Genomic DNA, 27,823 nt, shown 5'->3' with positions numbered 1-27,823 from the left:
GATTTTTCCATTCGTCCAAGAGCTATATCCAGACGGTTTCCGTATATCATCGCTTCCATAAACAAAAGCACTCTTACCGTCATTAATCTTCACAGGTCTGTCGCCTTTCTTAGTCCTCTGAGGAGGTTCGCCAGGAATCCAGTATGAAAACAAATCCATTCCTCCTCCCGGTCGTGAATCTTTCGACAGAACCTGACAACATGGCGACTCTGTTTTTATTGCTGCGTCATTCCAAAAGCTCTTTTCTTTTCTCGATCTCCATAAAGCAGACTTTTGGTTAGAATTCATTTCCACACAGTCTTAAATCATCCTGCTTAGGTCAGTTAAACGATGGTTCTGATTTGAGGGGGGGTTATTGGTTAATCACATAGAAGAAAAGGAAAAAAGTCCCCCCCATCCAGTCCCGCTGCCGACATACCAAGCCTTTGATGTATCTTCTTCATGATATATTCCTGTTGATCCAATCCGTCGCTCTTCTTTCACAGAGGTCCCTTCAATTAGCAGTCTTCACTCCCCATTCTTCACTTGAAATATGTGCATTTGCTTCTTTTCTAATTGTTTATTTCAAATTGCTGCAGCTAGTGCGCGATCAGAGGCAGTGTCCAGGAGAGCCGGAGTCCACACAAGGGCATTCTGCCTAGTGCCCTCACCCCCTTCTTTTGAGTCCGGGGGTGATTTATGGGCACAGCAGGCAAGGGCAGTGTTCCCCATTCCCTTGGGGCAAAAAGGGAGGCTGCATACTCTCATAACAGCCTCTTAATTACCTCGTGTGGGCCGGAGAGATGGTATTGTTGGCCATCTTCCAATGCGCCCCTAGTGGCCCCCCGTGGTACCTATAATTCCTAATAGAAAAGCTTCTGGTTTTTTAACAAAAGTTATTTTAAACATTTTTTTAAAGAAGGAAATCTTTCTATCTGGCAGCACCTATGCTTTGGAACTCCCTGCCTCTTGATATTAGTCAGGCGTATTTGTTGCACTACCTGCTAAACCCCCTTTTTAGTTCAACAAGCCAATCTGGACATATAATTCAGTTATGCATACTTTAAAAAAATCTATCGATTTTATCTATATATTATCGATAATCCTAGAATTGTAGAGTTGTAGAGTTGGAACGGACCCTGCGTGTTGTCTGCTCCAACCCCCTGCAATGCAGAAGTCTTCCAAACAATGTGGAGCCATAGCTGTCAACCGTCCCTTATTTGGCGGGAAAGTCCCTTATCCCAGTGCCGTGTCCGGCTGCTGTCCCTTATTGATGATGTCCCTTAAATTTCCCGGGTTTCAAAGGAAGCAGTTCCTCTCCCTCCCTCCCTGCCGGCCAGGGAGGAGGGAGGCTCCAACTGGGTTGCTTGGCTGCGTTGCTCACCCAATAAGGAGTCTAAGAACAACTGGGGGGTGGAGCTTGCATGCCTTGTGCCGATCAAATCGGCCGCGTTGCCTGGGGACTCACCTTTGCTCAGCGCTTCCCAGCGGAGAGGTGATGGTGGTTTTCCTTGCTGCATCCCCTTTGCCGGGTTGCTGCGCTGTGGGAACCACCGCTTATGCTTCATTTGGCTGCTGGCTGGGCTTTCAGCCTTTGGCTCGGAAGGGCTCAGAAGTTGAACATACCTGTGTTCGAAAAATCCCTTATTTGGGGGGCCGATCCCTTATTTTTGAGGCTGCTGGTCCCTTATTTTCAAAATCTGTAAGTTGACAGCTATGTGTAGGGCTCAAACCCACAACCCTCAGATTAAAAGTCTCATACTCTGTCAACTGGGCTATTATTGTACTATTTTATTTACATTGGATACACAGTTTGTTTGAACAAAAAGAAGCAGCCCCCCCTACATTCTTTATTATCAAACCACAAAATGGTGGCTCAGCACCTGAGATGTTGTACTCCCTCCACTGTTGTTTTAGCAATGGCAGCATCGACGTGAACTTCACGATCATCATGGAAATCAATATGCCAAACAACGTCAGTGCTATCGATAGAGAGATCGTCAACCGGACACAGGAGCTTGTGAAGCAATTGGAACACGCCAACGCCAGGAACTGTAGCCAGCAGGACAAAGGTAAGTTCTGAAGAACAGAGTTCCAGTTTTAATATTCCTTCCCTCCTCTGAGCAAAGTTCCAGGGACTTAGTTATAAAGTTTGGTTTCGTTAGCATCAAATAACACCAGAGACTTATGGTCCCTTTATGAACAAATATTCAGATATGTATATCTTTTTGGCCTCTGGGAACTGATACACAGTGACGTATCTCTTGGTTACATCAAGAAAGAACTATTCACTGTTGGAGAGAGAAGGTTTGGGAAGAGATTCTTGATCTTTCCTAGCAGAGTTAGCACTATGGTTGATTGCTATGTGAAAACTTGGTTGGATTTTACATCTGCCCTCATCTACCTTTAAACAAACGTTTCCAGTGAAAGTACTTAGGCTAGAATAAATCACAGACACCTAGCCGATCAGTGAAGTTTTTACTTACAGAGTCCCAGCACTTCCAGTAAACAAGTCTCATCCATCGGCAGTAAAAGTAATGAAAAAGAAAGGTTCCAAATGATTTTAAAAGCAAAGAACTTGGCCTTATTACAAAAAATATATAATGTAGTCTTTGTGTTAGCAAAGACACGCAGGCTGTGTAAATCTCCAAGCTAGGGAGATTTACCCATGTGTGTGTTTTGTTGAGCTGGTTTGAGGTTTGCTCCGATTTAGCACTAGAAAGTGGGCGGGCTTTTCCCTGGGAAAGGACCGGAGCAATAGGAAAACTGCTCAGCCCCGTGTATTTGGTGTAGAAAGTGTGGATTAAATGGAAAACTGCTTGGAGCCATGTTTCCTAGGCAAGCGACAAGCAGAGGTGTGGACGAGTCCTATCTTTGTGACACACATTAGATAGTTTAGGATGTGCAGGGTAATAATAATAATAATAATAATAATAATAATAATAATAATAATAATAATATTCTGGAACTGAACAATACAATCTTCTCCTTCTTGTTCCAGACTACTGTTTCCGTGTTTTAGAGTCCCCTGCTCTGGTTAGAAATTTTTCGGCAGAAGGTGAGTACTAGATATGGGACTGGGAGGGAGAAGGGAGAGTCTCTTCAAGTCCCCTTATGTTGCATTCGCAGTATTGTCCCCATAGCTGAGGGAGTGGGGAACCTTGGGGCTGGAGGGTCAAATGCCTAAGGCCTCTCTTTCTGGACATTGGGACTCTCGCCCAAGCCACAGCCACTCCCCTCAAGAAACAGCCCTCACAAGCCCAGATTCAAGTGTTCCTTCAGTGCTTTCGTCTGGCTAGGATGTGATAATACCATTTGCTTTCCTGGACGGAGAGGTACAGGTCATGCGCATATAGAGGAACCTCTGGCCATGGCCTGGCTGGAATGTAGCTTCCCCATTCAAGGGCAACAATCACATCTATGGCTTCTTTTTCTTTCTTTCTTTTTATTATTATTTTATTTTGACGAAGTAATAATCGAAATAAATAAGAATAAAATTGCGCACCCCGCCACTGAGACCATTCCATTGTAACTATCCAACCCCCCACAATTTCAACACCTCTTGCGATGGTTTGACCCCTTGCACCGTTTTAACGGTGCAAATTCTACAAACACCTTCCATATCTCCTCGAAATCATTTGTCCTCCATATTCCCCGTCTTACCTTAATGGCACGTATTGATTTGTCACTGATAGCTATATCCCACACCTCTTTATACCATTCTTCCATTTTATATTCTGCTTGCCCCTTCCATTTGTCCTGCATATTCCTGATAATAATAATAACAACAATAACAACAATAATATTAATAATAAATTTATTTATACCCCGCCCTCATAACACTAGTAAAATTACAGTAAAATCATAACGGGGGGGGGACCCAATTTAAAATACAGGTTAAAATGCAATTTAAAAGGCAGCCTCATTTTAAAAGTCAAAACTGTAAGGGGAGGGAAACATAAGGGTCAGACTGAGTCGAAACCAAAGGCCAGGTGGAACAGCTCTGTCTTGCAGGCCCTGCGGAAAGATGTCAAGTCCTGCAGGGTCCTAGTCTCTTGTGACAGAGTGTTCCACCAAGTCGGGGCCAGTGCTGAAAAGGCCCTGGACCTAGTTGAGACCAATCTAACCACCTTGCGACCTGGGACCTCCAAAATGTTGTCATTTGTGGACCTTAAGGTCTTCCGCGGGACATCCCAGGTCTTACTTTAATGGCAGGTGTTAATTTGTCATTGAGGGACGCGGGTGGCGCTGTGGGTAAAACCTCAGCGCCTAGGACTTGCCGATCGTCAGGTCGGCGGTTCGAATCCCCGTGGCGGGGTGAGCTCCCGTTGCTCAGTCCCAGCTCCTGCCAACCTAGCAGTTCGAAAGCACCCCCGGGTGCAAGTAGATAAATAGGGACCGCTTACTAGCGGGAAGGTAAACGGCGTTTCCGTGTGCTGCGCTGGCTCGCCAGATGCAGCTTCGTCACGCTGGCCACGTGACCCGGAAGTGTCTCTGGACAGCGCTGGCCCCCGGCCTATAGAGTGAGATGAGCGCACAACCCTAGAGTCTGGCAAGACTGGCCCGTACGGGCAGGGGTACCTTTACCTTTATAATTTGTCATTGATAGCTATCCCCCACACCTCTTTATACCATTCTTCCATTTTATATTCTGCTTGCCCCTTCCACTTCCTAGCTGTCGATAAATTTGTGAGCAAGTCCTTCGTAGCCTGTGAACCTTCCACCCCATCGTAAATTGATAATAATGCAACCCCAGACTTTCGGTCAGCTTTAACCCAGCGATTTCTGTTATCTCCTCAAACACCCTTTGCCAGAAAAATTGTACATCTTTACACCCCCACCACAGGCAGGTTTCCTGGCATCCCCTCCAACATAACACAAAATATTCCTTGTTTTAGTTGATTTAATCTGACTGGTGTTAAATACCACCTCCAAACTAATTTGCAATCATTTTCTTTTATTATTATATCTATGGCTTCTCCAATTTTTGCTTCAGGCCCCGCCGGCTACTGTCATGCAGCCTTCAAAACGTTTCCCACAAGGCATGCAGCCCTTGGAACACTGAAAAGTGTCTCCTCCGTCTGCCATCGCCTGTCCATTCAGAGCAGACACAGCCGAGTCTAAACCAGTTGTCCTCAGAAAATGCCAATGGAAGCAGGTAGCCTGCCCTGCCACATAGAATGCATTTTGTCACATGTTGTTGTTTAGTCGTGTCCGACTCTTCGTGACCCCATGGACCAGAGCATGCCAGGCACCCCTATCTTCCACTGGCTCCCGCACTTTGGTCAAACTCATGCTGGTAGCTTCGAGAACACTGTCCAACCATCTCGTCCTCTGTCCTCCCCTTCTCCTTGTGCCCTCCATCTTTCCCAACATCAGGGTCTTTTCCAGGGAGTCTTCTCTTCTCACGAGGTGGCCAAAGTATTGGAGCCTCAGCTTCAGGATCTGTCCTTCCAGTGAGCACTCAGGGCTGATTTCCCTGTTGCTACTCAGCTTCAAAAAACAAAACAAACAAACAAAAGTGTCCCAGATTCATTGAAAAACATCTGAGATGCAAGGAGGGAGGTGATGATGGACATGACAATGTCACCAGCATCAAGTACCGTATTGGCCTGAATATAAGCCTCACTTCTCCCCCAAATTCCGACCGTGAAAAGTTAAAGTGTGGCTTATATTCGCGACCTTATGGTATGCAGCCAGGAGCTGGGGGGGGGGCAAAGCGGTGACCGCCCAGTGCATAGTCCCCCCTCCTCTCCCCCAAGGCCAGGAAGGGAGAGAGTGAGGAAGGGGAAGAGGCCCCTGCCCAGTATGCAGCCAGGAACAGCAAGGAATGGAGCGACTTATATTCGGGTATTTTTTCTTTTTCTTTTCTTTTTTCCAAATTTTTAAAATTGATTTTCCACCTTTATAACAGACATAACATGTAAAAACACACAAAAGAAAAGACTAAAAAGAAAAGAGAAACAAGAATATACACTCATAATACTTCTAAAACCCAATTTAAATTTCATTGTTAACTGGCTGCCTCCTAACTGAATTTAATTGTATCACCTTGTAACAGCTCTCCAATATCCTCTTTCTAATAAAATTAACTCATTCAATTTACTATCTTCTTCTCTTTTCATAATAATGAAATCCATAATGTATTACAATTCATTCTTACTCTAACCCTAAGCCTATTTGATACTTTCAAGTAACTTCTAATTATCTTATGTTACAATATTTAGCTAAATAGTCTTTAAATTTCTTCCAATCTTCTTGATATTCCTCTTCTTTCTGATCACGGATTCTTCCAGTCAGGTTGGCCAGCTCCTAAAAGTCTAACATCTTCATCTGCCATTCTTCTACTGTTGGTAGTTCTTGAGATTTCCAGGTTTTAGCTAGTAGCAGTCTTGCCGCTGTAGTGGCATACGAAAACTAACATCTTTTTTGGGGCAGTTCCAATCCTATTATTCCAAGTAGGAAGGCTTCTGTTTTTTTAATAAATGTATTTTTCAACATTTTTTTCAGCTCATTATAAATCTTTTCCCAGAAGTCTTTCACCTTAGGACACGTCCACCACATATGATAAAAAGTGCCTTCTTTTTCTTTACACTTCCAGCATAAATTATCATTTGTGTGGTAGATCTTTGCTAATTTTAATTTTTTTCCCCTCCCCGCCCCTCCAATTTTAAAGGCGTGGCTTATATTCGGGTGTGGCTTATATTTGGGCCCATACAGTATCTCACCCCTGAGACTGGATGTCATTGACAAACCCATGCTCCATGTATCTCTCTTAAGATTTCCATGAGTGCCAGTACTCTGATTGCTCTGGGTTATTCCACCAGGAAATCTCTCATTTAGGCACGGAAAGTAGACTTGCTAAGTTTCAGCAAACTGACTTGTTATGCCCCTTTGCTTTGACTTGCGCCAAACGACCAGATTTCTTCCTTTTTTTCTTTCCCAGATTATTGCAAAAATATCGTCAAGCCTCAATATGCAGCCTACTATTACGCCAATATGTCCACGGGAACATTGCGCTGTATTACCAACTGCACCAAGGGAACAAAGACCTCCTGGAACTGCCACTATGGAGAGTGTCGCATTCGTGAAACAGGCCCCGAGTGCTTGTAAGTGGACAGGTGGGGGGCGTAGCAGAAAAAAACCCCATCTCCAGGCTCTTCAGCCCACCCACTGCTTAAAGCTCGAAATAATGACCCCTATACCTGTCTGCACTCATACACACACACACACATTTCCCCCCTCACATGTCCTGCACAAGTTCTGATTAGCACATTGTTAACAAAATGTAAACATAGCAAAATTTGCACGCACCAACTGGCAGAGAAAGCGGTGGGGGCGGTATGGGACGTGGGTGGTGCTATGGGTTAAACCACAGAGCCTAGGGATTGCTGATCAGAAGGTCAGCGGTTCGAATCCCCGCGACAGGGTGAGCTCCCATTGCTCGGTCCCTGCTCCTGCCAACCTAGCAGTTCGGAAGCACGTCAAAGTGCAAGTAGATAAATAGGTACCGCTCTGGCGGGAAGGTAAACGGCGTTTCCGTGAGCTGCTCTGGTTCACCAGAAGCGGCTTAGTCATGCTGGCCACATGACCCAGAAGCTGTACGCCGGCTCCCTCAGCCAGTAAAGCGAGATGAGTGCCGCAACCCCAGAGTCGGTCACGACTGGACCTAATGGTCAGGGGTCCCTTTACCTTTACTATGGGGAAGTTAGCAACAAGGATTCCTTTGTCTGAGATGCTACCTCTGCCTTGGCAAACCTACAACTCCCATGATCCCTAGATAGCAGGACCAACGGTCAGGGATGATGGGAATTGTAGTCTCAAAACATCTGGAGGGCTGAGTTTGAGGAAGCCTGCCTTATGGGGTATCAAGAGCCCGTATAGAGTCCTTAAGTAGGTTCCTTATCGGTAGGAGAAAATAACGGAGGCCAACCAGAGAATATTGAGAAGCAAAGCAGCTAGTAAGCCTGATCTTTATTAAACTATTGCAACAGGGTCCCCACTCACCACACAGAGGAGGAGGAACCCAGAACAATGGTGTGCAAAGCCCTTATATAGACTTTTGAAATTGCCCACCCTGTAGCTCAAGACTACCCCCCAAAACATCATACATACATCACAGAAGGTGGTGGGTCTACAGCAGAAATCCTCTTTGCCAGGATACCTGATAATGGTCACTGATTGCTTTACCTGGGCAGCCTGGCCATTCTTTGGTGATGGTTAATACTCCAGTTCCTGAGTCCCAGGTGTCAGGCTCATCCTATTCATACACAAATATGCCCTCAAGACAGGATTTTCCCCCTCCCCTTCTCAGTCGCCAACAGCTCCACCCCCCTTTATGGTGGCTGCCTAGGGCCAATTGTCTCTTAGCTCTCTGCTCTCCTACTTTCAACGCTCGCTGGGTTTTGGGAGAAGGGGGGGTCTGGAATGCTCTCTAGTGATAACTTGTCTGCCAGCTGTGTCTGCTCTGCTTCTTCCGTTATTTCTCAGCTTTGCCCCTCTTCGGTATCTGAGCTGTGACCCCCTGCAAACCACTGTTGTAAATCTATACTATCTCCCTCTTCTCTGGAAAGTTCAGGCTGAGGAGGCATTATCCACCGTTCCTTCCCCTCCTCTGCTCAGTCCCTGACAATTATTGTGAAAATAAGAAATGTTTTTTTGAGGGCGCCAAATTTTGTCCTTGCTCAGGACACCGTATTGCCAAAGCCCACCCCTGTATTCTGCCTTCACTTGTTTCTCGTTCTCGTGAGCATCAGTCCTGCTGTGACTTCCATCTTCCTGAGTTATTTTCACCTTGATATAATGCAAGTAAGAGAATGCATGTGTATTGGGACATTGCGTGGCGAGTTCCCACCTCCCCCAGTAGAAATAAAGACACGTGACACCATTGATGGTTAAGGTAAAGGTAAAGGTACCCCTGCCCGTACGGGCCAGTCTTGACAGACTCTGGGGTTGTGTGCCCATCTCACTCAAGAGGCCGGGGGCCAGCGCTGTCTGGAGACACTTCCGGGTCACGTGGCCAGCGTGACATCGCTGCTCTGGCGAGCCAGAGCCACACATGGAAACGCCGTTTACCTTCCCGCTAGAAAGCGGTCCCTATTTATCTACTTGCACCCGGGGGTGCTTTCGAACTGCTAGGTTGGCAGGCGCTGGGACCGAGCAACGGGAGCGCACCCCGCCGTGGGGATTCGAACCGCCGACCTTTCGATCGGCAAGCCCTAGGCGCTGAGGCTTTTACCCACAGCGCCACCCGCGTCCCCTATTGATTAAGGTTAATGGGCTAAAATTGGCCACAACTTTATTGGCTACAGGTAAGAGCAGTATTGGCTTAGGCATTGGTCCTATCCAACTATCCGGCTTCAGCCTCTTTGCTTGAAGACCGGGAAGGGTTAACACCAGCAAAGGGAGCCCTGCTGATGCACATCAACTAGGGACTCCCCCGGGGTCACCGCTCGGGGGGGGGGGGGGCGCTTTAGGCTCTGGCCTCCACAGGCTTCGGACGAGGCCACGCCCCCCGGAATCCTTTACCGGATTACCCTTAAATATTTGGGGGAGGTGATGGCGCTCCTCCCCCCAAACATCAAAAACATCGCTGCCAATACCCTCAAACCTGCAACCAATCCCTAATCCTAGCAAATATGTCATTCAACCAAACATCACTTCCCTCATTGGAAAGATGCACGCCATCCTCGCGATAGAGGGCCTCCTTACATGTTGGGGTGGTCAATGACCCAACCCCCCAGTGCTGCCACTCAATGAGCCACTGCGCTTTCCAGGATTTCCTGGCTTTGTTTACTGCGATAGGGGATCGGCAGTCCCTCCAAGTGCGCCTTTCAAGCAGAGATGACCAAATTAAAATTAAATTCGGGAAGGAAGAACGATGCGTGAAGGGACACCAAACGCTCGCAGATGAAGATGTCAGTGGCCTCAAGCAGCTTGCATGCTATGGCAGATGAAGTTGATGGACTATATGGAACTGGCGGGAATGACTGGCAGAATCCGAGACCAGGGAGAAGAGTCGGTGGAAGAAGACTGGAAAAAGTTTAAAGATTATTTACAGAAATACTGTAAAATCAATGAACGTTAGAAAAATGTTGGAATGAAGTTATATGGCTTTAGTAGAAATGTTACAAGGAACTAAGTACAAATAGATTACTAATGTATTAAAAGGAAAAAATAAGGTTAGAATATGTTAAGATAAATTACAGGACAGAAAACAGAGGAAGAAGGAAAGGAATTGCTGAAACAGTTAACTGAAGTGGAATACAAAAAGGGAGGTGTGAGGAGGTCGTTGAAACAAGTGAATGAAAGATAAGATATTGAAACTATTGGATGTGTTTTAAATTGTTTTTGTTTTGTTTTGTTAGTTTAATGTTTTAGTGTTAGTGTTATGTAGTGTCTTTGTTTTTGTATTGTACTGTATTGTTTTGTTTTATTTTCTTTTGTTTTGTAGTGTTTAAACTGTTAATAAATATTATTTTAAAAAAGGGTTGCATGCTAAGGTTTGGGGTATAGCAGCATTTCTCATCCCCACCTCTCTATCTTTTCCCTCACAGGTGCAGTGATATGGACAAGTTTTGGTACACAGGAGATTTTTGCGAGACACGATTCCAGAAGAGTGAGGTGGGCCTTGGTATTGGGCTCGCCATCTTGTTTGTGACCAGTGCTGTCCTGGCTTTCTTCCTCTTCAGAGCCATGAGGAAGAAATCTAAAGAGAGGTAAGAAACACAAGAGTTCCAATGGAGAGCTTGGTTCACTGAGAGAGAGAAAGAATGATGGATGAATCTATCATTCTCAGTTTCTCTCAGATTATCCCCCACCCTGCCAACTTTTTCAGTTCTTGCCTCATTAGTTTGCATTATAGACAGTGGTACCTCGAGTTACATACGCTTCAGGTTACAGACACTTCAGGTTACAGACTCCGCTAACCCAGAAATAGTACCTCGGGTTAAGAACTTTGCTTCAGGATGAGAAGAGAAATCGTGCTCCCGTGGCGCGGCAGCAGCAGGAGGCCCCATTAGCTAAAGTGGTGCTTCAGGTTAAGAACAGTTTCAGGTTAAGTACGGACCTCCGGAACGAATTAAGTACTTAATCCGAGGTACCACTGTAGATAGATGATAGATAGATAGATAGATAGATAGATAGATAGATAGATAGATAGATGATAGATAGATAGATAGATAGATAGATAGATGATAAATAGATGATAGATAGATAGATAGATAGATAGATAGATAGATAGATAGATGATAGATAGATAGATAGATAGATAGATAGATAGATAGATATAGATGATAGAGATAGAGATAGAGATAGATAGAGATAGATAGATGATAGATAGATAGATAGATAGATAGATAGATGATAGATAGATAGATAGATAGATAGATAGATAGATAGATAGATAGATAGATGATAGATAGATAGATGATGATAGATAGATAGATAGATAGATAGATAGATAGATAGATAGATAGATGATAGATAGATAGATAGATAGATAGATAGATAGATAGATAGATAGATAGATAGATAGATAGATAGATGATAGATGATAGATAGATAGATAGATAGATGATAGATAGATAGATAGATAGATAGATAGATAGATAGATAGATAGATACATGATAGATAGATGATAGATAGATAGATGATAGATAGATAGATAGAGATGATAGATAGATAGATAGATGATAGATAGATAGATAGATAGATAGATAGATAGATAGATAGATAGATGATAGATTATCTATATCTATCATAGATGTCCCCCATGTCAATTTTTGGCACATACATAATGGTTTTTAAAATACAGTATTTTCACGGGGGGGTTACAGTATTTTCACGAATATAAGCATTTTCGTGCACAATTTTTCACAACACACTTTTTTACGTGCCTGTTTCGGTTCAAGAACCGCATGGCAAAATTCAGAAAACAGTGGGGTTTTTTTGAAGGACTGCTGTGTTTTAGTTCACGTATCGCCCTGCGTAAGTGTGAATTGTTAGGCAACTTCACAATAATACAGTGGTACCTCGGTTTTCAGACGTAATCCATTCCGGAAGACCGTTCGGCTTTCGAAACGTTTGAAAACCAAGGTGCAAAGGGCCACCTGCAATTTCTATTGAGAAAATTGAAAAAAAAAACTACACAGGGAAAGCCGTTTGACTTCTGAGGAAAACGGAAGCAATTACTTTCAGGTTTTCGGCTTCTAAGACGCTAGAAAACCGAGATACCACTGTATGTGAACTGAACGAAGTTTTCTCTTAAGTTAGAAAAGGCCCAGGTTGTCTTCAGATCTCTGAGAGGGACGTGCAGGAACATTAACAGGGCTCTATTTCTGGGTTGTGTATATGGGGGTGCGGATAGAAAGAATTGAAAATTTGGACTTCTGAGGCAGAACATGGAGGGTGTGGTGGTGGGGAAGACAGAGCGACAAGGACAGCCCACCCGTTAGGTAGAGTGAGGCTGCTGCCTCAGGCAGCGGAAGCCCTTGAGCTGGCACCCCTATGAGAGGGAGAGAGAGAGAGAGAATGTGCAACCTTTTCCAGGAGGCGTCATCCTAGGAGTGACCTGTGCATATTGTTCTTGCAGCTTCCTTGACGGAGAGGAGCTCTGGTACGTGGAGGATGAAGAGGAAGAGTGGAAGCCTTCCTCAGGCCTGAGCATCGTGAATAAAGCAGCCTGCGAGGGTGGTAAGGATTCATTATGCTATAAGAAAAACTGCTCCTTTTCCCTGATGGGGTATTCCAGAGCCTGTACAGAGTCCTTAAGTGGGTTCCTTATTGGTAGGAGAAATAACAGAGGCCAGCCAGAGTAGTCATTACTCATGTTACGTTTGCTTCAGGTTGCGCATTTTCAGGTTGCGTCCCGCGGCGACCCAGAAGTACCAGAAAGGGTTACTTCCGGGTTTCGCCGCTCGCGCATGCGCAGACCCGCAAAATGACATCACGCGCATGCGCAGACGTGGGGAATTGTGACCCGCGCATGCACAGACACAGGTTGCGTTCTTTTCAGGTGGCAAACGGGCCTCCGGAATGGATCCCGTTCGCAACCAGAGGTATATGGAGAAGCAAAGCAGCTAGTAAGCCTGATTTTTATTCAAGGAATTGTTGCAACAGGGTCCCCATTCACCGTCACGTGACGGTCACCTCCAGACTGGATAATTGTAACTCGCTCTACGTGGGGCTGCCCTTGAGACTGAGCCAGAAACTCCAGCGGGTGCAGAATGCCGCAGTGAGACTCCTTATGGGGTCCTTGCTGCGGGATCACATTCACCCGGTGCTATACCAGCTGCGCTGGCTCCCAGTGGAGTACAAGATCAGGTTTAAGGTGCTGGTTTTAACCTTTAAAGCCCTATACGGCCTGGGACCCTCATACCTATGGGACCGCCTCTCCTGGTATGTCCCACAAAGGAACTTACGGTCTTCAAACAAAAACATCTTGGAGGTCCCAGGCCACAGGGAGGTTAGGCTGGCCTCAACCAGAGCCAGGGCTTTTTCGGCTATGGCTCCGATCTGGTGGAACGCTCTGTCACCAGAGACTAGGGCCCTGCGGGACTTGACATCTTTCCACAGGGCCTGCAAGACAGAGCTGTTCCTCCAGGCCTTTGGCCAGGGCACAGCCTGACTCCATCCTTTGGCAATCTTCACAGAACTCTAGCCCAATGGTTGCCTTCAATTTGATTTGAATTAATTTTATAATGAAATGATTTTAGAATGTTGTATTATTTTATTGTTGTTAGCCGCCCTGAGCCCGGCTTCGGCTGGGGAGGACGGGATATATTAAAAAAATATTATTATTATTATTATTATTATTATTATTATTATTATTATTATTATTATTATTTCCTTAGCAAGGAAGAAGTGAGAAGCCTCACTGTGTGCACCCAGGAAAGGCTGTGTAAGGGGCGGAAAGGGGCTTTCTGGGTTACGGCCAATAAATCATTCCAACACTCTAGGTAAAGGTACCCCTGCCGGTATGGGCCAGTCTTGCCAGACTCTAGGGTTGTGCGCTCATCTCACTCTATAGGCCGGGAGCCAGTGCTGTCCGCAGACACTTCCGGGTCACGTGGCCAGCGTGACATCGCTGCTCTGGCAGGCCAGCGCAGCACACGGAAACGCCGTTTACCTTCCCGCTAGTAAGCGGTCCCTATTTATCTACTTGCACCCGAAGGTGCTTTCGAACTGCTAGGTTGGCAGGCGCTGGGACCGAACGACAGGAGCGCACCCCGCCGCAGGGATTCGAACCGCCGACCTTTCGATCGGCAAGTCCTAGGTGCTGAGGCTTTAACCCACAGCGCCACCTGCGTCCCTTCCAACACTCTAGCTGCTCTTAAATTAAGAAATACTAATACTATGTGAAAGGAGTGTTGTTGCTTTTGTTTGTCACTATGGCATGCATTTGTGTGTTTCTGTATTGTACACTGCCCTGTGATCCTTGGAAGAAGAGTGGTATACAAATCATCATCATCATCATCATCATCATCATCATCATCATCATCTTTGTTTCTTAGGACTTGAAGGCAGAAAACAGGTGTTCAGTCCAACTCTTGATGCAGTAGATACTGAAATGCAGGTATGTACAGCTATAGTTTCATCTTGGGCAGATTTCTTTCAAAAAAAATTCCTTCCAGTAGCACCTTAAAGACCAACTAAGTTAGTTCTTGGTATGAGCTTTCGTGTGCATGCACAGTGTGCATGCACACGAAAGCTCATACCAAGAACTAACTTAGTTGGTCTTTAAGGTGCTACTGGAAGGAATTTTTTTTGTTTTGACTATGGCAGACCAACACGGCTACCCATCTGTAACTAGATTTCTTTCAGTTATCGTCTCCTGAGATCAATCGACAGATGATGATTGTGTAGACAGCAAAAGCAGGGATGGAGATCTGCGCCATTATGAAACACGAGAGATGTAGTAATAGCCATCGGTCACCATAAGAATCATTGCCAGCACCAGTTACTATTTATTAAATTTCTATTTTGCCCTTCATCCGAGGATCACCAGTGGGGTGTGTGGTTTAAAATGTAGAAACACAAAAATACATAACATAGTAACAAACAGCACACACACCACACAGTTCTAAAGGCCTGAGCCATTTGAGTCTTTATAGGTCAAAACCAGCACTTTGAATTGGGCCGAGAAACTGATTGGCAGCTGGTTAGATGATTGACAGTCGGTTCTATGCTCAAACCATCTTGCCCTGGTGAGCAACAAGGCCACTGAAGCTTCCGAACCGTCTTCAGAGGCAGCCCTACATATAACACTTTGCAGTAATCCAGCCTAAGGGTTACCAGGGCATAGACAACAGAAGTTAAGCTAGGTAAAGGTACCCCTGCCCGTACGGGCCAGTCGTGTCCGACTCTAGGGTTGTGCACCCATCTCACTTAAGAGGCCGGGGGCCAGCGCTGTCCGAAGACACTTCCAGGTCACGTGGCCAGCGTGACAAGCTGCATCTGGCGAGCCAGAGCCGCACACAGAAACACCATTTACCTTCCCGCCAGTAAGCGGTCCCTATTTATCTACTTGAACCCGGGGGTGCTTTCGAACTGCTAGGTTGGCAGGCGCTGGGACCGAGCAACGGGAGCGCACCCCGCCGCGGGGATTCGAACCGCCGACTTTTCGATCGGCAAGCCCAAGGCGCTGAGGCTTTTACCCACAGCGCCACCCGCGTCCCTTGAAGTTAAGCTATCCTGGTCCTCATAGGAGCACAACTGGACCACCAGCTGAAGCTGATGGAAGGCCATTGAGGCCACCTGAGCCTCAAGCAACAGCAAAGGATCCAGGAGGACCACCCAAGCTATCTTATCTGCTCCTTCAGAGGGAGAAGGCAACCTCCCATCCATCTGGTCAAGGGAACCGCCCACTGACAGTGCCTCAGTCCTATCTGGTTTGAGCTTCAGTTTGTTGGCTCTCATCCAGTCCATTACTGAAGCAAGACGACGGTCTGGTCACCCCCATACAGTGGTACCTCAGGTTAAGAGCTTAATTCGTTCTGGAGCTCTGTTCTTAACCTGAAACTGTTCTTAAGCTGAGGTACCACTTTAGCTAATGGGGCCTCCCACTGCCTCTGTGCCGCCAGAGCACAATTTCTGTTCTCATCCTGAAGCAAAGTTCTTAATCCGAGATACTATTTCTGGGTTAGCGGAGTCTGTAACCTGAAGCGTCTGTAACCCGACGTACCACTCTATTACCCTCCCTTAAAATTGCTGAGCCCCTTCTCCATATTAATTAGCAAATGTGACAGTAAAAAGGGGGGATATTTCACTTCAGGGCCGCCTTAAGCATATCTGGCGCCCCCTCCCGCTTTCCCAGAGTTGTCAATATTTTCCCAATCCTCTTCGGGGATCGCTCTCCTCCTGTGGAGGCCTGGGAAGGAAGCTGCACGTCTGCCAGCCACATAGTTGGCGGTGTGCAGCTTCCATCCTAAGCCTTTGTGGGGACAGCTCTCCTCCCACGGAGGCTTGTGAGGCAAGGTGCACACCCACCAGCCATATGGTTGACGGGGCACAGCTAGCAGGCATGCAGTAGGGAAAGGGGAGGCCGCCGCCAAAGCCGCACAGCTCCCCCACTCGCTGGGGCGCTCCTGAGAGGCCGGCGCCCTGGCGCAACGCACCAGTAAACCCAATGGGAAAGACGGCTCTGCTTCAGTTCAGACTTACCGTATTTTTCGCCCCATAGGACGCACCGGCCCATAGGACGCATCAAGTTTTTTTGGGGGGAAATTATTTTTCCCCCAGGCACTTGTGGGGCCGGCAGCGGGGAGAAGCGCTCTTCTCCCCACCGCCCGCCTTCAGACCAGGTCCGGGGACAGCGGGAAGATGCGCTGCGCCTCCCAGCTGTCCCCGGAGCTTGCGGGGCAGGGAGCGGGGAGAAGCGCTCTTCTCCCCGCCCCCCACCTTCAGATCAGGTCCGGGGACAGCGGGAAGACGTGCTGCGCCTCCCCACTGTCCCCCGCCGCCAGCCTCCAAACCACTTCGGGAGACAGCGGGATGGCGGCGTTCCGCCTCCCTCTGTCCCCCGACCTTGTGGGGCTGGCGCTGGGGCTCTCCTGAAGCCTGGAGAGCGAGAGGGGTTGGTGCGCACCGACCCCTCTCGCTCTCCAGGCTTCAGCGAAAGCCTGCATTCGCCCCATAGGACGCGCACACATTTCCCCTTCATTTTTGGAGGGGAAAAAGTGCGTCCTATAGGGCGAAAAATATGGTAGCTATGTGATGCAAGTCAGGAAGAAGCAGAGTTTCGCGTTTCTTCTGGTTTCAAATGAGCCCTGCTGTTTCATGGACCTCACAACACACTTTATACTTCTTCTCTTTGCAGCTGCAGTTCCAGAAGCCGGAGGTAACAACCCAGTGTTGATTCCCACCCTGGGACTCGTTTCGGATAGTTCTCTTCAGGAGTTGAGATGAATGAAGAAACCTAACACCCAACGGATCGCAACTGGAAGCCCACTAACAGAAAGGCGGGTCTGATGGGTGGCAGTGGAGTTCAGCATGCCGGCTTTAAAAAAATTCTTCCAAAACTGTTTCTTGGATGAGACTCTCAGCCTATTACGAAGAAGACCACTCTGTTGAAATCAGATCCGTATAGGAACCAACGAAGAGTACACATGACTATTTGCACAAAAAAGAATCCATGAACTGCCACAATCCATGGAGGGAAGGAAACATCATGGAGTGGTTCATTCGATTTCCCTAAGCAAGATATGTTGGAGTCCTCATCTTTAAATTATATGCAGGTGTGGTCAACCAATTTTTGTGTGTGTCCCCAATACACCCCTCCTAATTTGCCATTTTAAAAAAAACACAGGGTGATTCATAATGAAGTATACAGTTTCAACGCGCTACAAAAAAGAAGAATGTGATATATCTTACGTCAGCTGTAACAGAATTGTAGGGGAACGTTGAAAGTTTTTTTAGAAACAGTCACAGATGTTCTTTGTGTATACCCTTTGTCACATGACACACATCGAAGTGGTAATCCATTTCTTCCCAAATGTGACTCGCCCTACATGTTGATTTTCCCAGGCTTCATTGAATGGTGGTGCAAACACTATCGACGACTTCTTCCGACACGCACGGTCGTCCAGGACTTCTAAGTTTGCACAAACCCATAGTTTCAAATCTAATTTATCACCATCAATACCTCACTCTGGAACTGATTTTAATTTATAATATTAAACTTTGGGGGGGGGGTTTAATTTCCTGTTTTTAACTCTGCCTTTTATTGTTACCTTTAATATTTGTTTTATTTTTCCGTAAAATGAGAGATTCTATTTGCAATTGAGCAGCACATGCATTTTACAAAAGAAAAAATCGTGTGTGCAAATCGTGTGTGCGTGACATTCAAATTCCTTTTGTTGGGGAGTTAACTGTGTACCAGGGGTGTGGGGGTGAAAAGGCGGCTTTTCAGAAAGCCACATGGATCAATACACCATGTGGGGCATTTTGGAAAGATTAAATAGCCGCCACCAAAATCAGATTTTTCTTTGGCAAATAAAAGGAGAGGAAAAAAGACAAGGAATGTGACAGATTGAGGGTGTTCTATCCTTGTGTGTGCCAAGCATTATAGCACTTTAGCCATAGTTTTGGTCTGCCAAGTAACAGCTTTTAGGTAAAGGTAAAGGGACCCCTGACCATTAAATCCAGTCGTGGCCGACTCCGGGGTTGCAGTGCTCATCTTGCTTTATTGGCCGAGGGAGCCAGCGTACAGCTTCCGGGTCATGTGGCCAGCATGACTAAGCCGCTTCTGGCGAACCAGAGCAGCGCACGGAAACACCGTTTACCTTCCCGCTGGAGCGGTACCTATTTATCTACTTGCACTTTGACATGCTTTCAAACTGCTAGGTTGGCAGGAGCTGGGACCGAGCAACAGGAGCTCACCCCATCGCGGGGATTCGAACCGCCGACCTTCTGATCGGCAAGCCCTAGGCTCTGTGGTTTAACCCACAGCGCCACCCGCGTCCACACCGCCACAGCTTTTACCTCGCTATTATTTTCTTATAAATGTTTTTTAAATAGAATGCTACACATGGTGGTTGTACGGATGAATGCCTTAGAAATGCTTGTATTTATGATAAAGTGTAGTTTCTTGGACGAGAAGCGTGCAATAGGGCTAATAGGATACTTTGGGGGGACGGACTTTTCCTCCTTTCTGCCTCCAAGCTGCGGCCCCTAAAACGGGCATTCCTTTCCCATGCACATCACATTTCAGGGGATTTTCCAGACATGGCAGAAAATTGCTGCTGGTGGTTTTTGTATGTGCGCGTGTGTGTTTTAAGTTCTGAGTAGAGATTATGTTTCTCAAGGTGTTTTGTTTTCAGATTCTGTAAGCAATTAAAGTATTTATATTGCACCATAAACTTTGCTCTCAGAGTGCTGTGCTTTTTCTTCTTCTGTCCAAAAGCAAAAACATACCTGCTTGCCATATAACCTCTGGAATCAGTTGTTGTTGCCATACATCGTATATGCCGTTGCTCCTGACGACGGCGCATAAATTGCACCCGGTGCACTTCATATCACATATCACTCCACTTGGGATGACATGTACTGGTTGCCAATCAACCTCTGAGCCCAATTCAAGATGTCTAGATAAAGAAGTCTCGATAAATTTGGCCACCAGTTCCTTAGAAGACAACATCCTCCTGGGCAGATCTCCCTGCCTGTTGAAATCAGCTGAGGAGGCACTGGTGTTTTTTCTTTAATTAACAATTTCAACATAACAACGTATCAAAACTGTTAAGGTGTGGGTGAACATATCAGACGGCACAGCAATTCTTCAAACAGCTCTTGTTTATTCAGAGGCCAGAACAGAACTGAACTGAAGGGTTTAGCCAGCCTGCTCATATAGAGCTCCACTACAACGCAACTGTAACCAATTTCTGTAACTATCCAATCACTGAATGTCACTTTCAATCCCTTATTTGCATATGTGGACCTGAGTGAAAACTATCTACAGTATCTCCCTGATGGCCCAGGGTGAGAACTTCAGTACAGAACAAAAACATCTCATATTCATCATTTCCCTCCCTATTTCCCCCCATCAAACCCTCCCTCCCTCCCCCCACAAGACTTCCCTCAGCTCCTCTCTCTGATCTCTCAACTAAATATTGTTCTCTGCATACTGTAAAATTGTATAAATCCTTATATTACCTATCTACTACATTAACAATCAATAGATTTGTGGATGTTTATTCAAAACCTGCCAAGGAGTCCGATTCATTTTGTTGTCTTTTTAAGTAATACAGTCATACCTCGGGTTAAATTCACTTCAGGTTGAGCATTTTCAGGTTGCGTCCCGCGGCGACCCGGAAGTAACGGAATTGGTTACTTCCGGGTTTCGCAGCTCGCACATGCGCAGACGCGCAAAATGACGTCACGTGCATGTGCAGAAGCAGCGAATCGCGACCCGTGCATGCGCAGACGCAGGTTGCGTTCTGCTCAGGATGCAAACAGGACTCCGGAACGGATCCTGTTCTCATCCAGAGGTACCACTGCACGTAAAATGTTTTCATTCTTCTTTAAAGTCTGTTTGTCAATTTAGCCATTTCTGCATAGTTCATCAATTTCTCTTGCCATTGTTCTTTTGTCGGGATTTCCTCATTCTTCCATCCTTGTGCTATCAAGACTCTTGCCGCTGTTGTTGCATACATAAATAAATTATTCATTTCCCTTGGCAGGTCTTGTCCTACAATCCCTAACAAAACGCTTCTAAAATCAGCTGGGGAGGCACTGTTGGCAGTGCCATCCTCTGTGGTCCTTCGAGGTGGCGGTGTGACCTGGCCCTTCTTGGCAGCAGCCTCCATATTATGGATCTCCTCAGGAATCATACCCTCTAAGCGTCCCTATTTTCCAGGGACAGTCCCAGATTTACAGAAGCCATTCCAACTTCCTGCTCCCAATCAGAAGATGCTCGTTGGTTTCCAAACATTTTGGAAGCCGAATGGACTTCCAGAATGGATTCCGTTCGACTTCCAAGGTATAACTGTATAAGAGAACAAGTGAGGTGTTCATGGTGAGTTCTGGCACCTCTTTTCTAGAAAAAGAGCATTGTTTGTACCCTGCCCATCTGGCTGGGTTGCCCGAGCCACTCTGGGCAGCTTCCAACGTATATAAAAACATAATGAAACATTAATTATTTTTTTTTAAATCCCCTTACGAGGCTGCTTCCAGAAGTCTTCTAAAGGTTGTATAAACAAAAAGGTTGTATAGTTACTTCTCTCCTTGGCTCAGGGAGGGTGGGTTGGATAACTCCATACACTCCAACATTTCTCCAACAAAAACAGGGATGTCCTAAGGAAAAGCAGGACTTTCGAGGATCAAATCAGAAACTGGGGTGGCTTCTATAAATCTGGAACTGTCCCTGGAAAATAGAGACCCTTGTTGGGTCTGCAAATAGAGTCCTGGAAGGCTGCATTAAAATCCAGAGCTCCCCACCTCCACCTTCGTCATCCTGGGGCCACCCTTCAATTAAGTTCTCTTTCTCTAAATCGTCCTTGATGGTGTACAACATGCATGTCCAACAGGTAGATCGTGATCTACTGGTAGATCACTGGACGTCTGTGGTAGATCACTGGTAGATCACTGGCTCCACCCAAAGAAGCTCAACAACTTTGTCTCCCCTAAAAAAAGCTCAACATTATTGCCTTGCATCCCCCCAAAACGGGGCTTTCCTCCTCCCTAAAAAAACCTTTGACCTGAACCCCTAAAAAACGGGCCATCCCATCCTCCCCCAAAATAGGGCTTTCATTCTTTAAAAAAGCGCTCAACTTTGACCTGAACCCCCCAAAAGGGGGTAGATCACTGCCAGTTTTTAACTCTGTGCGTAGACCGCAGTCTCTTGGGAGTTGGCCACCCCGGTGTCCAGCCAACAGCTGCTACTATTTTCTGCTGTAAATCAGGAAACTCAGCGTCCTTCCAATTGTAATAATAAAATTTAAGGTCTTATATATAATAATAAATGTTCATAAATGTACCAACCAAGCACGTACATAGATCAGCACAGGAAGCCCGACCTGAAACCATTTTGACTCCCCAACTGACCAAATGTTTTCTCTGCGAGGAGGGAGGGGGGTCAGGGAACCTTCCCATTGCCTCAGGAATTGGGAAATCACCATCTCAAAGGGTGACAAATTACCAGGAAAGGCAATCAGATAAGGTATTATCAGATAACCTGACAGACAGGAAAAGCAACAACATTCAAATTTCTGTTGTAGACCACCTTTTCTGTGATGTAGGTATAATGTTTGTGGGGGGTGGTCTTGGGTTACACCCCTTCTGTGATGTATGTATGATGTATGGAGGGGTGGTCTTGAGCTCCAGGGCAGGGAATTTAAAATGTTTATATAAGGGCAGGCACACCTTGGTTCTGGGTCCTCCTCCTTTCCTGCATGTGAGGGGAGCACCCTGTTGCAACAGATCAACAAAGATCAAGCTTACTAGCTGCTTTGCTTCTCAATATTCTCTGGTTGGCCTCTGTTATTTTCTCCTACCAATAAGGAACCCACGTAAGGACTCTATATGGGCTCTTGGATGCACCATAAGGGAAAAAGGGCAGATTTTGTTTACAACACAAGATTAGGGCGTTTTATCTCCTCTCCTGCTAATAAGTAGTTGGTAGATTGAGTCGAGCTGGAGCTAATTAAGGCTTTCTCCGAGACTTTCCAGGGCGTTCTCTAAAACTTTTAGCTTAAACTTATAGTAATTAAGAAAAATATACCGAGCAATAAAATACTAGAACTGATAAAAGCTAATAAAAACTAATAAAAACCGCACAACTGACGGGGCGCTCAAATTGATGCTTCCTCTAACGATGCCATCTTGGAAAAAAGGCAGCTTTCCTCTTCAAGATTTTTACTGTCCCCCGCTGTGTACCCTAGGCAGCCTTGTGCCAAGAGGGAGGTCAACACAAGGTAGAGATTATCACCTGGGTGAGATTTCTCCTATGCTGGTTAAACATCTGCCTTACATCAGATAAAGATCCCCTCCTCAGCGAAGTTTTGTTAAACCCCTTTCTTTCCCCAGGGCTACAACAGTTTAACAAGAAGGTACAGCAACTTGGGCTGTTGGTGGAACTTTTGCAATCGATGTGCCTACCATCTGCCAAGGCTATAATAAAAACTAGGTTGTGGGATATTGAACACAAGGAACTAACAGTAGCAGCAGAGAAAACATGCTCCGCTCTTTATTTTCAACTTTCTTGGGCACGTGAAATTAACCACAATTACCTTGAATTTCTGCTACTCAAGAAAGAAGGGCATTTTCGCTGGCCAGGTTTAATTCAAATCCATCCAACCTCCTTTGGGGAAGGTTCTCAGGCAGGGTGGAAGGAGAAAGAACTTGCCCATGTGAAGACCACCTGGTGGAAACCCTTACACATATGATTCTCAATTGTAAACTATATGCTGATCTCCGTCAGCAATTTCTAGATCAACTCTGTACAGTATCCCCAAATGGAAACCAGAGTCGGAGGTCATACATTTTCTATTACTGGGGAATGATTAGGAGCTCATCAAGTTAGTGGCTAAATATCTCTGTTTGGTTTTTTGTCGTCGAAATACACTGCAGACGTCTGATCTCCCTGGAGACCTAGAGATGTGAGGATAGACTGCTCTGCCTATTTTCTTTTAGCAAATGTTTTGTGCCACTGGGGAAGTGGTGATTCTGTACTGATTTGTTTTGGATGTTTGCATGTGATGCCAGTAAAAGGTTTGATGATGATGATGATGATGATGATACAGGCAATCATGATGATGATTGCGGCGGTGGGAACGGTGGAGTGGGCAGATTGCCACCTCTTGCACTTCTGCCACCTGAGGCAAGCACTTCACCCTGGCCCAGGCATTAGGTGGGGTGAAGGGGAAGCCCCTTGGGCAGTGGCCCCACAGCCACCCTGCCACCTCCGCCACTGTCCTCCGTGTTGTTTTCAGGTGAGATCTTACCCAAATCACACAAGATCTTGTGGTGTGCTCCAGTTCTCGCCCAAAATTGGTGCCCATGGCACTGCTACTTCTCTGCCGGTGGTGAAGGTGGCACGGTAAGTGGTGCAGGTTGCAGTCCCTATTTTCCAGGGATGTCCCTGATTTAGAGAAGCCGTCCCGGTTTCTGATTTGATCCCAGAATGTCCCGCTTTTTCTTGGGATGTTCCTATTTTCATCAGAGATAGGTTGGAGGGTATAGAGTTATCTGACCCCCAAGCCATCTGAAGGCAATCCTCTATAGGGATGTTTGTTTTCTCAATGTTCAATGTTGTATTCTGGGTTTTTTATATTAGAAACCACCCAGAGTGGCTTGGGCATCCCAGTTAGATGTGTGGAGTATAAATAGTAAAATTAGCCTTACGGAATGAGACGTCTCTATTTTCACTGGGGAAATGTTGGAAGAGTTGCAGTGGCAGGGTGGGGCACACCTGCTGTTTTATTTTATTTATTTATTTTAATCATTTTATTGGCTTTTTTAAAAAAAACAATATCTATAATCATTACATTACATTCAGATTTCAATTTCCCCCTTCCCTGCTGACTTCCCTCAACTTACGTCCCTGGTTTATTACATCTCATATTATATTCTGCTGTTTATATATACTTCCATATTGTCATACTATTAAGTTTCCTGTTTTGTGTAAATAAAATTGCAAACATTTATTTAAATCCTGCCAATGACTCTGGTGTTTTTTTGTTTTTTCTGCAGATATGATGTAAAAGGTTCCCATTCTTTTTCAAAATCACTATTGTCTTCCCCCCCGCAGTTTGTCTGTTAGCTTTGCCAAGAGTTGGCAAGGCACCTCCTTGTTTTACCTCTAACTGCGAAATGGGATGAGCCACCCCTGGTACCAGACATTCTCTGGTAATCAAGTATTTTATTACGCAAGAAGAATCAACTCTACCTGGAGAGTGTAGGGTTGTTGAACCATCATCATTTTTTATTATGCCAGAGAGTCCACCGTCCTTGTTCTCTGCTAACTCCGAGCAAATTATATAACCCAATAATTTTTTTATTTGCTCGTACTAATTCTGTTCCAATGGAATGCTGGCTCTTTTTTCTTCGTTTAAGTGAGTAGTAATGATGCCCTGTGCCTGGGAGGTCAGAGATCTACTGGGCTGAGTACATATCCTTTACACAAAAGTTGACAGTGCCATTTGGTGTGCTGGGGCACCAGAGCTGCAGTCTTGCTCCTGCGCTTGGCAGCCTCTTCAAAATCTTGAGGCCTACAACAGAGGACCTCTCTCACATAGCAAGGTGCAGCAGAAGATGAAGGGAGTTTGGGTGTTGCTCCTGGCAATCTGTTTTGCCAGCTCCGTTGTGGAGGCAGGTGAGTGGCGGCCTAGGGTGAGGAGAAGGTTGTGTTGTGGGAAATGGGGGGCAGCCCCAGGATTTTGAGACAGCCAAGAAGCAATAATGAAGAAGGATGTGCCTTTGAGTATGTGCATCATGACTTTCCTTTACCTTGGAAGTCGAACGGAATTCATTCCGGAAGTCCGTTGGACCTCCAAAATGTCCAGAAACCGAAGCGCAGCTTCCAAAAGAACGTTCGAAAACCGGAACCCTCATGTCTGGATTTCGATCGTTCGGGAGCCAATTTGTTTGAGAGCCAGGGTATGACTGTATATCATCACAACCATCCCAGGTCATTTGCTGGGAAAGGCTTCCAATGTCTCATGTTTGCCAGCAGATCTGGAGAACCTGTGGTCCTCCATATCTTGTGGGGCTCCATCTTCCACCATCTCTGAGCATTCACCATCCTGGCTAGGGCAAAGGGGAGTCCATTAACATCTGGAGAGCCAATTGTTTCATCTGGAGGGCCATTGTTTGATAGAATAAGCTCAGCTACGGCCCTTATCTCAGAGAACAATGCTTCTGGCTAGACAGGCGCCTGTGTTCTTACTGAGCCACCTTCAAGGCTTCTGGGTCTGCCTAAAATAAAGGCTGGAGGCTCAAGGCATGTAGTGAGTCTTCTGTTGCTTTTTGTGACTTTGGAAGCTGAAGAGTCAGCCAGGCACTCATTGTGAAATAATAATCAAATGGAGGCTATTCTCTCTCTGTGTTTATTTGCAATATACATCAGTCATAAACAGTGATTTATACACAGCTGCTTTATTTATTTTGCAATCCCATCCTGCCCAGAAGCACCAAATTTCTATTTACCGTATTTTTTGCTCTATAAGACTCACTTTTCCCCTCCTAAAAAGTAAGGGGAAATATGTGTGCGTCTTATGGGGCGAATGCAGGCTGCGCGGCTATCCCAGAAGCCAGAACAGCAAGAGGGATTGCTGCTTTCGCTGCACAGCGATCCCTCTTGTTGTTCTGGCTTATGAGATTCAGAATATTTTTTTCTTGTTTTCCTCCTCCAAAAACTAGGTGCGTCTTGTGGTCTGGTGCGTCTTATAGAGTGAAAAATATGGTAATTACATTTAACTTTTAAGTTGTTTCAGGTTTTAAACAAACTCATGGAGGGCTTTGGAGAGACTTGTTGTAATAATATGGATTGGACAGTGAGGGCTCATCAGGACTTCCTTTTGAGAGATGTTTCTAGGCACAGATCTGTGCTTTAAAACCCATGTCGTAGTGGTATGTTTATTTTATTTTATTTGTCCCGGCACTTTCCCCGATAAAACCAGCATTTTACTGTTGAATCAGAGCAAACGGCAACCAGGTTTTCTGTATGAGTCCTGAGATTGGTTCAAAATGCCTTTGTTGGAAGGAAGATGTGCTGGGTGATTTTGTGCTTGGCTGTTTGCTCTATAGGTTGATATCCTGAGATTTTTTTAAATTTATTTTTTAAACCATAGTCAGAATATTAAAAAGATGATGGTGAGGAGCCACAGCTGTCCCTTTGCTAAACACCTAACAGATAAAGTCGCTTTCATTTGTTCGTACTTGAACTTCCCCTCTATTTGACCTGGTTTTTCTTAGCAAGAAACCATAGTAATATAATAATAATAATAATAATAATAATAATAATAATAATAATAATAATAATTTATACCCCGCCCATCTGGCTGGGTTTCCAGCCACTCTGGGCAGCTTCCAACCGAATATTAAAATACAATAGTCTATTAAACATTAAAAGCTTCCCTAAACAGGGCTGCCTTCAGATGTCTTCTAAAAATCTGGTACAGTGGTACCTTGGGTTAAGAACTTAATTCTTAATTCTTTCTGGAGGTCCGTTCTTAACCTGAAACTGTTCTTAACCTGAAGCACCACTTTAGCTAATGGGGGCCTCCCGCTGCCACCATGCCACCACTGCACAATTTCTGTTCTCATCCTGAAGCAAAGTTCTTAACCCAAGGTACTATTTCTGGGTTAGCGGAGTCTGTAACCTGAAGTGTCTGTAACCTGAGGTACCACTGTAGTTGTTTTTCTCTTTGACATCTGATGGGAGGGCGTTCCACAGGGTGGGTGCCACTACCGAGAAGGCCCTCTGCCTGGTTCCCTGTAACTTGGCTTCTCGCAGTGAGGAAACCGCCAGAAGGCCCTCGGAGCTGGACCAATACAATATGATTGTGTTTATGCTTCTGTGTGTATTCTGTCATAAGGATGGTGGCTGTTCCCACTTTTCACTGTTTTTAGCCAATGCGTGAAGTCAGAGCTATGATTGATAGCTGAGTTGCTTGGACACTGGGCATTAGGAATCTGTGGGGACCCAAAGAGCTGCGATTCTCCCTCCCCTTTAGTACACTTTCCCATATCTGCCTTATTTCCTAGCAGTCCTTGCAATTTCCATAGTCTGGCCTGTGATTTGAAAGAGGGGCACCCAAGGGAAGTTGCCCCACTGCGACACAACAACCTGCAGGGCTCCCACTCCTTAAGACAGCGGCGTAGCGTGGGTTGTCAGCACCCGGGGCAAGT

General features: G+C 45.7%; 2 protein-coding genes across 2 annotated transcripts in view; both read left to right on the top strand.

The window, feature by feature from the left end:
- The window catches only part of LOC114582013 (uncharacterized), a 33,322-nt gene extending 15,946 nt beyond the window's left edge, over window positions 1–17,376 (top strand). The window contains exons 6-12 of the mRNA XM_077918311.1: window positions 1,897–2,051; window positions 2,981–3,037; window positions 6,926–7,088; window positions 10,536–10,697; window positions 12,573–12,673; window positions 14,494–14,555; window positions 17,298–17,376. Of these exons, the coding sequence (XP_077774437.1) occupies window positions 1,897–2,051; window positions 2,981–3,037; window positions 6,926–7,088; window positions 10,536–10,697; window positions 12,573–12,673; window positions 14,494–14,555; window positions 17,298–17,336 (739 nt within the window). The 3' untranslated portion in view covers window positions 17,337–17,376. The remainder of the gene's footprint in view (window positions 1–1,896; window positions 2,052–2,980; window positions 3,038–6,925; window positions 7,089–10,535; window positions 10,698–12,572; window positions 12,674–14,493; window positions 14,556–17,297) is intronic.
- Window positions 17,377–25,031: 7,655 nt separating this feature from the next.
- Window positions 25,032–27,823, top strand: part of LOC114582018 (mucin-17-like) — a 42,974-nt gene continuing 40,182 nt past the window's right edge. Inside the window, exon 1 of the mRNA XM_077918310.1 lies at window positions 25,032–25,286. Coding sequence (XP_077774436.1) covers window positions 25,226–25,286 — 61 coding nt within the window. The 5' untranslated portion in view covers window positions 25,032–25,225. The remainder of the gene's footprint in view (window positions 25,287–27,823) is intronic.

The sequence above is a fragment of the Podarcis muralis genome, chromosome 13 (assembly GCF_964188315.1).
Source record: "Podarcis muralis chromosome 13, rPodMur119.hap1.1, whole genome shotgun sequence".
Taxonomy (NCBI): Eukaryota; Metazoa; Chordata; class Lepidosauria; order Squamata; family Lacertidae; genus Podarcis; species Podarcis muralis.
This window is presented reverse-complemented; position numbering and strand designations above follow the sequence as displayed.